General features: G+C 42.1%; 1 protein-coding gene across 1 annotated transcript in view; it reads left to right on the forward strand.

Moving 5' to 3' along the window:
- LOC126297996 (KN motif and ankyrin repeat domain-containing protein 3) overlaps positions 1-16,752 on the forward strand; it is a 381,284-nt gene that overhangs the window by 209,045 nt on the left and 155,487 nt on the right. Inside the window, exon 6 of the mRNA XM_049989312.1 lies at positions 13,837-13,917. Coding sequence (XP_049845269.1) covers positions 13,837-13,917 — 81 coding nt within the window. The remainder of the gene's footprint in view (positions 1-13,836; positions 13,918-16,752) is intronic.

Consider the following 16,752-nt stretch of genomic DNA (forward strand, 5'->3'; position numbering starts at 1 on the left):
TGCGCCACCTCCCTCGGTTTTTACACTGTTATCCATATTTAGTATTCCTATCCTACGTGTCTATTACCACTTTCCAGTAATTTACATTCCGATGACTATACTTCGTTCAAAATGACTTAGGGCTTGTCACAGGCAGCTCTGTGTTCTGCAAGAACTTCTCTATGTTTTAACATTAATTTTATTTACGGCAACACATTTTAATGGTGATACGCGGAATGTTTGCGAAATTACAGTTTCGATGACAGTGAATTTTCGAGGGGGCAAACTTTCTCGTTATTGAAGTTAGTTGTAAATATTATATGAATGCTATCTTAAGAATAAATAGACAGGAGCTCTAACATAGGGGAGATACAGAGATTGGGCAAAAATACGGAAAGACAACAAACACAACACTCTTGAATGCCTAATACAGCGCAGCAAACCCGTTGACATTCAAAACAGCTTCCAGCCGTCTCGGGGGTGGATAAAGACAGGTTCTGTATCGTTTTCAATGGAACCTTATACCATTCTTCCTGCAAAATAGTGGTACGTTCAGTTAACGATGATGGAGGTGGGTAACGATCACAATCCTTCTCCCCAAAATAGACCGCAAAGGTTCAGTACTACTGAGATCCTCTGACTGCGGCGGTCACCAGAGACGCGACAGTTCATCCTCATGCTCACTAAACCAGTCCTGGACTATGCAAGCCGTCGTCTTGGAACACAGCATCGTCATTATAGAACAAGCGTTGTACCATGGGATGGACCTGATCAGCCAAAATGGTCACATAGTCCTTGGCAGTAATACAAACGAGCAGAGTTACCACGGGAAATCATCACTGAATCCCCTTCCTGTTTCACTCTTGGGACGTAAACTCGGCCAGAAGCTGTAAACAAGACTCATACGACAAAATGACCTTCTTCCATTGCTCCAAATTCCAGATTTTATGGCTTCGGCACCATGTTACAGGTATTTGCGTCAGAGATGAATTGGTCTGGAACTCAATCTCGCCCTGCGATTCCCTGCTTATGGAGTTCCCTTCATGTTTTGGTGCTAACAGGGTACGCGAGCGCAACGTTCAGTTCTACAGCGAGTTTTGCAGCTGTCGTTGCATTTATCGTCACAGTCCTTTTCAGTACCGCCTGTCGCGGTCACTCTACACTTCTGTGACTTAGCGGATGATGTTTTCTGCTTTGCCCGTATACGGTATAAATCTTCGATACAGTACCTCTTGAAACATCAAGAACTTCGGCTTCTTCGGTTACGGAAACACCCACCATTACAGCACCAGCAATTTTCCCACGATGGAATTCACTTAGCTCCGACAAAATGTGCTCACAACTAAACAGAACACTGTTCAAATGGTTCAAATGGCTCTGAGCACTATGGGACTTAAAATCTGAGGTCACCAGTCCCCTAGAACTTAGAACTACTTAAACCTAACTAACCTAAGGACGTCACACATATCCATGCCCAAGGCAGGATTCGAACCTGCGACCGTAGCGGTCACGCGGTTCCGGACTGTAGCGCCTAGAACCGCTCGGCCACCCCGGCCGGCCGAACACTGTTCTGGCCACGACTGGCACTTGGAACATATTGAGGATACTGCACAGTTGACGTTCGTGGTCCAATACAACAGCGCAACCTGCAGGCTTTGCTAGCCTCTACATTTATGTTCAAGCACGCAGTTCTCACAGTGTTTCCATATTTTTGTCCAGCCCCTGTACTTTGAGTCAAAAGTGACGGCGCAATGCTCCGCCAGTTCTCACGTCAAGAGCTAAACGGTCGCCTGTTTGGTTTCAGTTCGATACAGATCACCAGGTTTATAGATCAGCCAGGCATCTATGAGTATTTGCCCTGTCCATCAACAGCTCATGGCTAAAGGAACGTCAATATTAAAAGCCGAGGTCGTGGATAACTATAAACTTGCGACTACGTTGAAAACGCTCGGTTCTCTTAAGGGTGGTCAATAATTAGCAAACTGACAGATGTTCCTTTTTTGCGATACAGTCATTAACATCCTCAACAGCTGAATATGTTTTGGTAATCAATTCATCCATGCATCCCTTTCCCCGTAGTCTTCAAATCCTGTTATTCTCCAGTTTCAAAAATGTTCAAATGTGTGTTAAATCTTATGGGACTTAACTGCTAAGGTCATCAGTCCCTAAGCTTACACACTCCTTAACCTAAATTATCGTAAGGACAAACACACACACTCATGCCCATGCCCATGCCAGGGCTTGAACCTCCGCTAGGATCAGCCACACAGCCCACGACTGCAGCGCCCAAGACCGCTCGGCTAATCCCGCTCGGCTTCTCCAGTTTCCTCTGTCTTCTCGTACATATCCTTGCCAATATTTGCTACAATTTTTTTATTTGTATTCAGTTCTGCCCCACTTCTTTCGATTATCTCTTCACGGGGATAAGAGGGCTTCTATTAAATTTTTCTTTCTCGAAGTAGACGCGTAACATGCGAGTCCTTTCGCTCGACTATAGTAGTACCACAGTTCCCACACTATGAGATCAACGTCGAACGTTTCCACTCATAAAATTTGACGAACTTTCTTCTGACATTGTTCAGCAGAACGAAACAAAGTAAAAACAACTCGCGTCAATATAAGGAACGATAACAAACAAAAGCACAGAGCCAACGAACTACCAACAGTGAGCTTGAACCTGAAGCAAAGTGCCAGAGAAAGTGTTGTAGTGATGGAGGCTAATGTTTGACAACTGACGGTGTTGGCAGTGGCTACTGATCTCATAAGATTGGCTGAATACGAGCCGTATGTCCGCCATGAACCTCACACTACTACTTCCTACAGATGTCAATCCTTAAGTAATTTTGAACAGAGTATACATTTAATATCGCTAGGTTTGGTTCTGCGACCAGCTACAAACTGACCTAGGGTCCCCGGGACGTATCTGTTGGACGCTCTTATACCGGAAGGACCAGTTGCAGAGTTTGCGTAAGAGGATTCTTGGACCCTTCCTCGACCTTTTCTGAACTGCAGACTTAGTTTCCGCCAGATGCAGCAATGGCCGTTGTTTCTCTTTTATTGATGTTTATCTTATGAACTTTTTTAAAGACATTATCCTTTCCGTTTAAAGGGAGACCTTTGCCATCTCCGGCAAAATTACAATTTCATCGGCCAAATTAAAAATTTTTATTCCTTCTCCCTGAACTTTAATTCCTTTTCCAAATTCCTCTTCGCTTTCGTTTACTGTCTGCTCAAAATGCCTCTGAGCATTATGGGACTTAACATCTGAGGTCATCAGTCCCCTAGAACTTAGAACTACTTAAACCTAACCAACCTAAGGACATCACACACATCCATGCCCGAGGCAGGATTCGAACCTGCGACCGCAGCGGTCGCGCGGTTCCAGATCGAAGCGGCTAGAACTGCTCGGCCACACCGGCCGGCGTAGTGTTTGCATAATGTACAGACTGAATAACATGGGGAATAGCCTACGTCTCTGTCTTACTGCCTTCTTACTTAACTGCCTCTCTTCCATGCCTTTTGTCTCATATAACTGCACTCTCGTTTCCATACAAGTTGTAGATAACTTTTCCCTGTATTTTATTCCTCCTTTCATAATTTCAGAGACTGTGTCCCAGTCAAGATTGTCAAACACTTTCTCTAAATTTGCTTTAAAACTTGTTTTTTTTCAGTCACACTGCTAAAATTAGCCGTAGGGTCAGTATTTCCTCGCATATTCCTACATTTCCCCGGAAACCAAACTGACCTTTCCCGAAAACGGCTTCTAGCAGTATTTCCATTCTTCTGTTGCCCTGCCTATTTTGCAACCATGACTTACTGCACTGATAATTCAGTAACATTCGCACCTGTCAGCACCTCCTACATTTGGAATTGCTTTTATTACATTCTCATTTAAGACTTGAAGTATTTCGCCTCTCACATGTATCTCGCATGCTGGTGGAATACTTTTGGAATGCTTCATTTTCTCAAAGGTCTTGCTGACTCTGAGGGAATATAGTCCATTTCAGGTGGCTAGTTTTGACTTCGCTCTTTGAATGCTCTGTCAGGTCCTTCTCGCAATATCATATTTTACATCTCACATTCATCTCCTTCCTCTTGTCTTTTAATAACATCGTCTTCAAGTTTGTTTCCTATGAATAGCCGTTCTGTATATTCCTTCCACCTTCCAGCCTGATTTCCTTTGTTTAGTTGTGGGTTGCCATCTGAGGTCTTCATATTTATTCAGCTGCTTCGCTTTCCTCCAGAGCATTCTTTAACTTTCGTATAGCTGCCTGTATATTCCCTCTAGGTATGTATGACTTAACACCTTTGTATTTTACTTTCATTAAATCATACACTAAGGCCTTTCATTCGTTCCGTTCACAAACTGAATTAGATTAACATTAGAATTCCTACCAGAACGCTAAGGGAGAGATTATAGAAATCTGTCTATTCTTCAGTGAGAACCTGTCCCACAAACTTTCTAAGCAGACTTTCACAAACAGATTTTTCAGCATTTTTGTAGCATAAAATTGTGGCCAGTCACACTGACCTTTTTAGATGCTCCACGTACATCGTTAACACAATACAATCTAAACCCTGCACACTACAGTAGTTCCCAGTGCAGCTCGTAAAAGAACTTTTCAAGCAATTTCTTTTATACATAAATTGTGAAACATCCCCTTAGAAAAATTTATGAATTACTGTGCTGGTAAACCCCTTACGTTATTTGATTTTCAAATAGCTGGGCAAAACCGAACGTGGTCAGACATTTCTCTCTCTACTTATTCTGATCATCAATAAGCTGACACTCAATATTTTTAGCACAAGGCAATCTGACTTTCAATAATCCCTACAAAAGAATGGCCCTGACTAACAATAACCTATACCTTTCATGAATCACTTACCTCACAAAAATCTTCGTTTCTCGAACTACGGCAATACAGCGAGAGCCAATCTGCCAGCTAAATAAAAGATTCTAACTACTGAAGACACTAACTACTGAGAGGCATAGTTAGCAAATGAAATATTTTGATAGAGAACAAACAATGTATTTACCTGAATAGTCATAATATATATATAGCAGTTCATGACATCCAGTCTTACAAATTTACTGTCTCTGATGGACACACGTCCAGATCATCCGCTCTCAAAACTCCGCCATCTCACTCACCACATCCACCACTGCTGGCGGCTCACCTCCAACTGTGCAACGCTACGCGCTGTTCACATCCAACTGCCCAACACTACAATAGCGAATATTCCAACAATGCCAACCAGCCACAGACTGCACACAGCACAGCCAGTGATTTTCATACAGCGCGCTGCGTGGCGTTACCAACATAAAAACCTAAACAGCCTACTTACAATTGTAGCTCCCCAATGTCGAACCATACTAACTGAAATTTGCTACTTGCTTTACACACGACTGAACCATTGTCATCATATCATTTCATGTCCTCACACACTTATGCTCCAACGTATTTGTGGAACATGTTTATAGATATCTGCACTGATTAGCGAAAACATTATGATCACCAGCTTAATAGTGTGTTGGTCCACTTTTGAAACGCAGCGCAGAGGCGGCTCTGCTCGGCATTGATTCAACAAATCCTTGTTAGGTTTCCGGAGGTATGTGGCACCAGGGCCATAAATCACGGGCCTGTGGTTTCTGGCTGTGAAGGTGGTTCCCGATAGCTTCCCAGATGTGCTCCATATGGTTCAGACCAGATGAATTTGGTGCTCAGAACAACTTGAGATCTCTATCATGACCCTCAAACTACTGTAGCACGATCCTGGCCTGATACATCGATAGTTATCCTGTTGGAAGATACTATCGCCGTCGTGGAAGACATCAAGCGTGAAGCTACACAGGTGGTCTAGAATAATGTTCACATAGTCCACAGATATGATGGTGCCTTCAATTACTACCACAGGTCCTATGGAAGCCCAGGTTAATGTCCCCCATAGCATAATACTGCTCCCACCAGCCTGCATCCGTGGTGCGGTGCGTGTTTCAAGTAGCTATGCACCTAGATGGCGAGATATCTGGACATGAACACTGATCTGGTCTAACGAGGAATGTGATTCATCTGACCAGATGACATTCTCTATTGATCCACCCTCCAATACGATGATCCCGTGCTCACCGCAGTCGTAACTGACGATGTCGTTAGGTCAACATTGGAACACATAAGGATCGGCTGTTGCGGACACCATGTTCAACAATCCGCGCTGACCTGTATGCTCCGAAACACTTTTGCTGCACCAGCAATTTACTCTTCATCGGATCTTCCACAGATCGCCGCGTACCCTACTTTATAGAGTGGGCAAGCTCCCGACCTCCACGTTCTTTGCTGAGGTGTGGACGTCCTACGACTTGTCGCCTACTCGTGGTTTCATCATCCTTCAATTACTTTCCATAGATGTTCACAACACTAGCATGCGAACAGCCGCCAGCTTCTCAGTCACTGGGCCATAACCGTCCGCCCTTTGTCAAAGTCACTTATGCCAGTGGATTCCCCATTGGCGGCCTTCGTCGGCGCTAGAATGATTCTTCATTCTTTTGTTTTCGAGTATGAAGTCTCATCGTCTCCAAGCGGCCTCCACATTATCACTGCCTGTAATATGTGAGAGTTATGTTCACTTTATATCGCTTTGGAAAAGGGTTTTAAGAGTCACAGGAATCTATAAGCCTACCTCCGAAAATTTGGTTGTGAAATTATTATATGCCATGTTGGATGTCTTGGGAACGTTGAATCGGTGCAAGAGTCATGGATTTACTGTGCCTGTTCGTTCCAGTTGTCTTGAGGTAAATCTTACTATGTAGATTGTTTCTAAATTTCTATGTGTAACATATTATTATATAAGTCGTAGTGCTTGTTCAGAGTGTCAAGTGTATGTTCCCCGGAAAATCCACATAAGACATACATTTTGAGGTATATAAATTTCGTTGAGCCGGATTTTACTCGTTAATTTCCAGACGCTATTGCCACATAGTATCTTTGATAGTATCGTACTCTACTGTAAGAGTGTAGTGGAGACTTTTAGTTAACTAATCAAGAAAAGGGAGATGAGTTTTTATTCTACCCATGCACCGGACAGCAGGGCTTCGTGAGATTTTCCTGTAATAGAGACCTTTTCTCGTCGAAATAGACCGTAGTTAACTTCTCTGCGTTCAGTTTGACTTTGTTCTATCAGCACCATTCGCTGGTAAGATTTAATTTGCGTTGGATACGACGCATGTTTGCCTCGTGTCTCCATCCTTTGGTCAAATGTTAATTAGCAATTTCTGCGTCTCTAGGATACAAAACGTATACACGTAGGTAGTAACACAATGAACTGTTAACCAAGATCGCAGGAATTCTTTTTATTCCATGATTATCGGTTTCGGCGAAACTAAAGCCGCCATCAACGGACCTTAGGTCACATACAGGTTACAACATGAAGGCAACCACTGGTGATATTAATAGTTGCCTATAACACGCAGGCCTTGCAAAATTTTCATGAGTAGCACATAGGCGTCCAAGAGAGATGACATAAATATTAAGTGTCTTCATCACATATAAGCGCACTCCAGATACAAAACTCCTAGGTAGGTTGCATGACATGTTTTGAACCAGATAGTAGGCCGTATACACCCGTCTAACGCCGGCAGTAATGAGCATTTTTCACGTCTCTGAAGCATATCTGGAACTGATTTTAAGTCAGTGGATGAATTTTCTCCCAGAGTAATGTGTAGTGTTCTGCGTTTGAAGACAGTTACGAATCATACTTTTATGTAATAACCCTCGGGGTGGTACTGAATCAGAAACTTTTATAACGCCAGAAACCTCTCATTCCGCCTGGTTACTCAACCTTTAGAATGAAATGTATGATGGAGTGCGAGTTGCGTATTTTAGGAAACCGTGCACGGAGAAAGTAATTTTGTGTACGTGTTCAAGGAGTCGGCAGTAGATATAGGACCGTAGTTCTATCTGCCATTTTCGGCTACATTCGCGTGGAAGACTGTAACCTTTCCTCTCTTCCAGTCGCTTGAGAAAACATTCTGCTTAAGGAACCCGCTATGAATTATAGTTAATCATTTATGTAATTCAGCTACAAACTGTATTCTTCATTGACAGGGATTCCACAATGTACACAGGAACATCTGAAAATCGAGTTTGTCATTTCGGCTTTGGTTTTGCTATTACCTACTTCGTTTTCCTTATCTGTGTGCTGATGATGCTGATGGTGAGTGGCTGGGTCTCTGCAAACAATATGGAGTTGTGCTCACCAAGTTGTTAGGATGTAATACCAACGACTGCCTTAGCTCATGAACAATTCTTTTTTCAAAAATTTGCTTGAGATTCTGCGGTAGCATTTAATTACAGTGTTTGCTGCACAAAGAGGGATCAGAAACTTATTATGAATAAGTGCTGTACCGTAAACATAAGCTAATGTACAAAGTACAATAATAGTTCCTGTACGTTTTATCAAACTTCCTTCTTTTTCTGAAAATACTAAGCATACGACATACAGGGTGAATCACCTAAAACTTGCACTGCAAATGTTGCATAAATGGAAAATGATACTGATGTGAGGTTTTCACAGAATGGATTGGTAGTCAGGGGCTCATATTGTTAGTCAATAAACAGATTGTAGTAATACTGATTTTTTTTTTTTTTTTTTTGCAAACATATTTTTTTAAATGGACCAATGCCTATTGACATTAATGTCAGTGGTGTTTGTTGCAGGCTTATAGTGTGAGTCGTTTAGGAGAGATAGTATTCTAAAAACTTTCCAAATCGTCGCTTGCTTTTGCCAGTCAACTTGAGTATTTGCTACGTACGATGATGACGGGGTAGCCGTGGTCTAGGGGTAGCCGGCACGGTAGCTCAGCGTGTTCGGTCAGAGAGCCGGTTGGCCTCTGTAATAAAAAACTGAGTGGAAGGATCAACCACCGAACTTGAACAGGATGTCTTGCGACGTCCGCAACGACCAAACACAACGATCAATAATGAGCAAAATGAAAAAGAACAAAAAAAGGGGGTAGCGTCTTTGATTCATAATCAAAACGTCTCGGTCCCGGGTTTGATCCCCGCCACTGCCTAAATTATCAAAATAATCAGCATTGGCGGCCTATGACTTCCGGCATAAGAAGTCAGCCTCATTCTGCCAACGGCCTCGTCAAAGAGGGCGGAGGAGCGGATAGAGAGAGGTTCAGGGCACTCTCTTGTCCTAGGGGTGGGAAATTGCCCCTAAAGGCGGAAGAATCAGCAATGATCAACGACATGAGGATGCAGAAGGCAATGGAAACCACTGCATTAAAGACACGTAACGTGTATCCACAGGACATGTGGCCTGTAGTTGAAGAAGTGTCATGATGATCTCTCCATTGGCAAAAGATTCCGGAATAGTCCCCCATTCGGATCTCCGGGAGGGGACTGCCAAGGGGGAGGTTACCACGAGAAAAAGATTGAATAATCAACGAAAGGATAATGTTCTACGAGTCGGGGCGTGGAATGTCAGAAGCTTGAACGTGGTAGGGAAGCTAGAAAACCTGAAAAGGGAAATGCAAAGGCTCAATCTAGATATAGTAGGGGTCAGTGAAGTGAAGTGGAAGGAAAACAAGGATTTCTGGTCAGATGAGTATTGGGTAATATCAACAGCAGCAGAAAATGGTATAACAGGTGTAGGATTCGTTATGAATAGGAAGGTAGGGCAGAGGGTGTGTTACTGTGAACAGTTCAGTGACCGGGTTGTTCCAATCAGGATCGACAGCAGACCAACACCGACAACGATAGTTCAGGTATACATGCCGACGTCGCAAGCTGAAGATGAACAGATAGAGAAAGTGTATGAGGATATCGAAAGGGTAATGTAGTATGTAAAGGGGGACAAAAATCTAATAGTCATGGGCGACTGGAATGCAGTTGTAGGCGAAGGAGTAGAAGAAAAGGTTACAGGAGAATATGGGCTTGGGACAAGGAATGAAAGAGGAGAAAGACTAATTGAGTTCTGTAACAAGTTTCAGCTAGTAATAGCGAATACCCTGTTCAAGAATCACAAGAGGAGGAGGTATACTTGGAAAAGGCCGGGAGATACGGGAAGATTTCAATTAGATTACATCATGGTCAGACAGAGATTCCGAAATCAGATACGGGATTGTAAGGCGTACCCAGGAGCAGATATAGACTCAGATCACAATATAGTAGTGATGAAGAGTAGGCTGAAGTTCAAGACATTAGTCAGGAAGAATCAATACGCAAAGAAGTGGGACACGGAAGTTCTAAGGAATGACGAGATACGTTTGAAGTTCTCTAACGCTATAGATACAGCAATAAGGAATAGCGCAGTAGGCAGCACAGTTGAAGAGGAATGGACATCTCTAAAAAGGGCCATCACAGAAGTTGGGTAGGAAAACATAGGTACAAAGAAGGTAGCTGCAAAGAAACCATGGGTAACAGAAGAAATAATTCAGTTGATTGATGAAAGGAGGAAGTACAAACATGTTCCGGGAAAGTCAGGAATACAGAAATACAAGTCGCTGAGGAATCAAATAAATAGGAAGTGCAGGGAAGCTAAGACGAAATGGCTGCAGGAAAAATGTGAAGACATCGAAAAAGATATGATTGTCGGAAGGACAGACTCAGCATACAGGAAAGTGAAAACAACCTTTGGTGACATTAAAAGCAACGGTGGTAACATTAAGAGTGCAACGGGAATTCCACTGTTAAATGCAGAGCAGAGAGCACATAGGTGAAAAGAATACATTGAAAGCCTCTATGAGGGTGAAGATATGTCTGATGTGATAGAAGAAGAAACAGGAGTCGATTTAGAAGAGATAGGGGATCCAGCGTTAGAATCGGAATTTAAATGAGCTTTGGAGGACTTACGGTTAAATAAGGCAGAAGGGATAGATAACATTCCATCAGAATTTCTAAAATCATTAGGGGAAGTGCAAAAAAAAAAAAAAAAAAAAACAACTATTCACGTTGGTGTGTAGAAAATATGAGTCTGGCGACATACCATCTGACTTTCGGAAAAGTATCATACACACAATTACGAAGACGGCAAGAGCTGACATGTGCGAGAATTATCGCACAATCAGCTTAACAGCTCATGCATCGAAGCTGCTTACAAGAATAATATACAGAAGAATGGAAAAGAAAATTGAGAATGCGCTAGGTGACGATCAGTTTGGCTTTAGGATAAGTAAAGGCACGAGAGAGGCAATTCTGACGTTACGGCTAATAATGGAAGCAAGGCTAAAGAAAAATCAAAACACGTTCATAGGAGTTGTCGACCTGGAAAAAGCTTTCGACAATATAAAATGGTGCAAGCTGTTCGAGATTCTGAAAAAAGTAGAGGTTAGCTATAGGGAGAGACGGGTCATATACAATATGTACAACAACCAAGAGGGAATAATAAGAGTGGACGATCAAGAACGAAGTGCTCGTATTAAGAAGGGTGTAAGACAAGGCTGTAGCCTTTCGCCCCTACTCTTCAATCTGTACATCGAGGAAGCAATGATGGAAATAAAAGAAAGGTTCAGGAGTGGAATTAAAATACAAGGTGAAAGGATATCAATGATACGATTCGCTGATGACATTGCTATCCTGAGTGAAAGTGAAGAAGAATTAAATGATCTGCTGAACGGAATGAACAGTCTAATGAGTACACAGTATGGTTTGAGAGTAAATCGGAGAAAGACGAAGGTAATGAGAAGTAGTAGAAATGAGAACAGCGAGAAACTTAACATCATGATTGATGGTCACGAAGTCATTGAAGTTAAGGAATTCTGCTTCCTAGGCAGTAAAATAACCAATGACGGACGGAGCAAGGAGGACATCAAAAGCAGACTCGCTGTGGCAAAAAAAGGCATTTCTGGCCAAGAGAAGTCTACTAATATCAAATACCGGCCTTAATTTGAGGAAGAAATTTCTGAGGATGTACGTCTGGAGTACAGCATTGTATGGTAGTGAAACATGGACTGTGGGAAAACCAGAACAGAAGAGAATCGAAGCATTTGAGATGTGGTGCTATAGACGAATATTGAAAATTGGGTGGACTGATAAGGTAAGGAATGAGGAGATTCTACGCAGAATCGGAGAGGAAAGGAATATGTGGAAAACACTGATAAGGAGAAGGGACAGGATGATAGGACATCTGCTAAGGCATGAGGGAATGACTTCCATGGTACTAGAGGGAGCTGTAGAGTGCAAAAACTGTAGAGGAAGACAGAGATTGGAATACGTCAAGCAAATAATTGAAGTAGGTTGCAAGTGCTGCAGGAAAGGAATTCGTGGCGGGCCGCATCAAACCAGTCAGTAGACTGATGACCAAAAAAAAAAAAAAACATGTTATGTTTGCTCACAGGATGCATGTGTGTTCCTTGAATGCATTACGATTTGCTAGTCAGTTTGTGTGCTACAGTCCAATCAGTAGGTCGTGAGTGGCCGATGAGATTTACCAATGCAGAAAAAGCCGACATGCTCATGGTGGATGGAGAGTGTAGGAACAATGCAGCTCCTTCTTGTACGGTTTATGCGGCAAGATATCCCAACAGACGCCAACTGACTCGGAAATTATGTATCAACCTCTTCAACCAGTTACATGAGAGTGGTAGTGTAACACCTAGACAACGTAATGGAAGGAAGAGAGGGAAATTCAGTCCTTCCTGCTGTTGCAGTTGATCCACACATTAGTTTCTGCGCAATCGTGCAAGGAAGTAACATGAGTCAGGCAAGTGTCTTAGGCATTCTCTATTGACATAGGTTCCATCCCTGCCACATATCTATCAAGAGCTGCATGGAAACGATTATAGGAATCGTGTTAACATCTGTACATGGGCAATAAGACACGGTACTCCAGATGCATCATGCATCTTGTCTAGTGATGAAGCCACATTTACCAATCATGGCCAGTTAAAACGCCGAAATATGCACTATTGGTCTGTTGGCAATCCCCGTTCGCTTCTTCAGGTTGAGCGTCAGCGTCCATGGAGTGTAAATGTGTGGGGGATAGGCCAGTTTTTCATAGGATGAACACTGGACGAGCGCAAGTATCGCAGCCTCCTAAGAGACCGTCTTCCACGGATGCTAGAAGATGTTCCTCTGCAGACTAGGGGGAATCTGTGGTACCAACATGATGGCTCTCCAACCCATAGTGCACGATGTACTAAGCCAAGTCTTCATGAACTGTTGCCAAATCGTTGGATTGCGCAAAGAGGATCTGCACTTTGTTCGGCACACTTTTTTCTGTGGGGATAGCTCAACGAAGCTGCCTTCACCCGATGATATGCAACGTGCTTGGACATCTCCGCTGAAATGCTTACTGTAGCATGTGTGCAGCAGTCGTTCCATTCCAGACTGGAAGCGTTTATTACCGCTGCCAGTGGTCATTTTAAACACAACGTGTGCTGGACAGTTGTCTAGTTACTGGTCAGAATCCACATAACTAGTGCATCCAATTGTATTGTTCTTTAGTGTTTGCTACCACTGGTATTGTATAAGTGTCGGTGTGGGAACTTTTCAAAATACGATATCCCCTATACGTCTCGCACTAGAATCCTGCAACAGATATCACTGATATTCTAATTTACCCTGCTATTACTCTGTAAATGTCAACAGGCATTGTTCCATTTAAAAAAAGCGCATACTTGCACAAAAGTACACTTTCTAAGTATCATTACAAACTCTTTATTGGCCAACAATACGAGCCCCTGTCTACTAATCCATTCTTCGAAAACCGTACATCAACAGCACTTCACATTTCCGCAATGTTTGCTGTGCAAGTTTTAGGTGATTCGCCCTGTATGTATGATGACAAATTACTGATTCTATTGGAGCGTAGATATAAATTAAACTTTATTTTTCTTACTGTGTTGTTTTCCAGACTATCCGAGAGCAAATGGCTGTGAGTCTGGAACGGATGCGAGAACTGGAAGAACAAGTGAAGCTCATACCGATACTCCAGGTCAGTACAGAAGTGTATGTCAGCTGCCACTGCTTTAGAAAGTAATAAACTTGCTTCTCACCTTCTTAAGTTTAGAGTTGCGTTCCGCTTGGAAAGTTCTCACTGTACCTATGAAGGAAAATGATTTACCGTAGCCTTAACCGGATAATAACCTCAGTGCACATGTTATCCCACCACGTTTCAAATATTTCTGTTCTTCGAGTGCAAAAATTCGTCATGATGTCGCGTCACCGAACAAAATTATATTCACGCCTTACCGCGCAGTACTGTTTCTTATTCTATACAAATGGTAAACAACTCCCATTATTAGAAATACACAGTGTTTTCAGACTGCTGCGTGATGAATATATTTTAGAGATGTTGGCGGAAATTTTATCCGTATACATTGATGTATAACTGGCGTCTGCATGCCAATAATTGACCAACATGCTCAAAACAACCAGGTGTTTCACAAGTCGCTTCAGCCAAACGGAGAACCAGCTCTTCTGCGTACGGATCGACTACTGCATCGTGGTTTCCCATAGCTGAGAGGCATGTCAGTGAACTAGTTTAAATGTAATCGTATAATCAGCCATCATGAGCCTCTAATCACCACTAGGAACTTTCATGTAAGCACACCATAACATAAACAATAATAATGTAGTTATTTATCCAGGGACGTGGACAACGCTAGTAGTAACGAAAACTTATTCTTCACAGCAGTACGCTGTGATTGTGTTGCAGATCAGATTTCAATATTCAGAATGTTGCATACGAAGCAGTCAAAACAACTGAGAACATTTACCTAAGGGAAATCCAGTATCAAATCCTTTAGGGATCGCTAGCGGAGATGCGGTGCACCTGTGACATTGTTGTCACATAACAAAAGTGTTTCTTTCTATCTCCTCTAATAACTCTACTAATTTTTATATGTAGTTTTTTTTTAAAAAAAAAAAAGCCAGTATACAGTACAGGTATGTATAAGGCCTCTACAAATTCAAAAAGTCTTTGCATAAGCAAATGAAAATAATGATATGTACAATATAGTATAAAATAAGACATCTATACATTTAAGACTTTTGCCCGTATTAGTACATCTGTAGTCGGGAATCATTAGATACACGAAGCACATCAAGACGGTACTCGATTTCTTGCTACGTTCGCTGTAGCTGACCCTCATCGGTGATGGCAATGCCATCAGTAATCATCTGCTTCAAGTCAGTGATGTTCCACCTTTTCTTTCATAGACGATAATATCCCATAGAAAAAAGTCAGAGTGAGTGACCCCTGGTAAACGAAGTGACCGATAAATTTGGGCAGCTATTCCAATCCACTGGTCTGGAAATTTTCATTTAAGAATTCACGAATATGCAGGTCGCCAGTTAGAGGTATACCATCTTTCTGTAAAATGATGTTTGGTCGGAGGTCACGCAGTTGTGGTTCCACTTATTCTGTCAAAAATTCCGTGTCAGCATTTACAGATACGTATGTATCGAAGAAGAAAAAGGATGCGCTTAAACACGATTCCACACCGCACGTTCACATTTGGACTATCTCACTGAAGCACTCTGGTCACAAGGGAGTTCACTTGCAACTAAACAAGAAAAAAATAATACAATAATTTACGAAAATCAACAGCAACAACTGGACAGAAATGTCGGAAAAAATGAGAGAACTGATAAAACTGGGGCAACCACCGAGAAAAATGAAACATCGATGGTGGAACGTGACATGCAACAAAGCCATAGAAGACAGAAACAAGCCTGGGAAAAATTTAATAGCCATAGAACACAAGAAAAATTAGAAGAATTCAACAGGATACAGAAAAACACTTCAAAAATAATCCGCAAAGAAAAACGAGGTTACGAGAACAGCAGGTTGAAGGAGATAGGACTTCACCAGAAACAACACACAGAATTTTTACAGAATATTCCGAGAAAATATGAGAGGATATCAACCTCCAAGCTTTTGCTTCAAAAGACAAGATGGAACACTGGAGACAAATCCGAGGAAAAACTGTGAAATATTAGCTCGATGCTTTGCCACATTACTCACCTACGACGAACAAAAATAGAGATTACAAACCCAGAACCTAACCAGAACTCCGAACCCCCAAGACACGAAGGAATAGTGAAAATAATAAAATCATTGAAAAATAACAGAGAACCAGGAGAAGATGGACTGATTGCACAAATATGGAAATTAGAACATGATAACATTACACAGAATAATCAAAAACATCTGGGAAACAGAAAAGGTGTCAGAAGAATGGAAGTCAGCCCTAATACACCCCCTCCACAAGAAAGGAGACAAAACAGGCCCTAATAACTATAGAGGAATTTCGTTACTGCTGTGACACACAAAAGGGAAGATCGTGCAGTGAACAGATCTGGTGGCTGAGAACAATATTAGCAACGAGAAATTCCAGAACCACCACAATAACATTTGTTGATTTCAAGAAGGCCTACGATTCCATAGACAGAGAAACGCTTTTCAGTACACGGGAAGAAATGGAGGTAGACAACAAGACCAGGAAACTAATCCAGGAAACATTAACAAATCCAAAATCCAAAGTGAAGTTCATGGGAGAGATCTCGGAACAGTTCGAAATCAAGACAGGAGTGAGTAGGGAGATGGCCTGTCACCCATTTTATTTAACGCAGATTTAGTGAAAATCTTCAGGACATGGGACAAAGAGTCAATGGATTAAAGATGGGGAGGATCAAAAATAGAATCATCAACATAAAATGTCTGGCCTTTGACGATGATATAGCCATCATAACAAATAACAGAGAAGGAGCCAAAGAAGCCCTAGAGACACTACATGAAACCGCAGCCAGAACAGAACTAGAAATT

Source organism: Schistocerca gregaria, chromosome X, assembly GCF_023897955.1.
Source record: "Schistocerca gregaria isolate iqSchGreg1 chromosome X, iqSchGreg1.2, whole genome shotgun sequence".
NCBI lineage: Eukaryota > Metazoa > Arthropoda > Insecta > Orthoptera > Acrididae > Schistocerca > Schistocerca gregaria.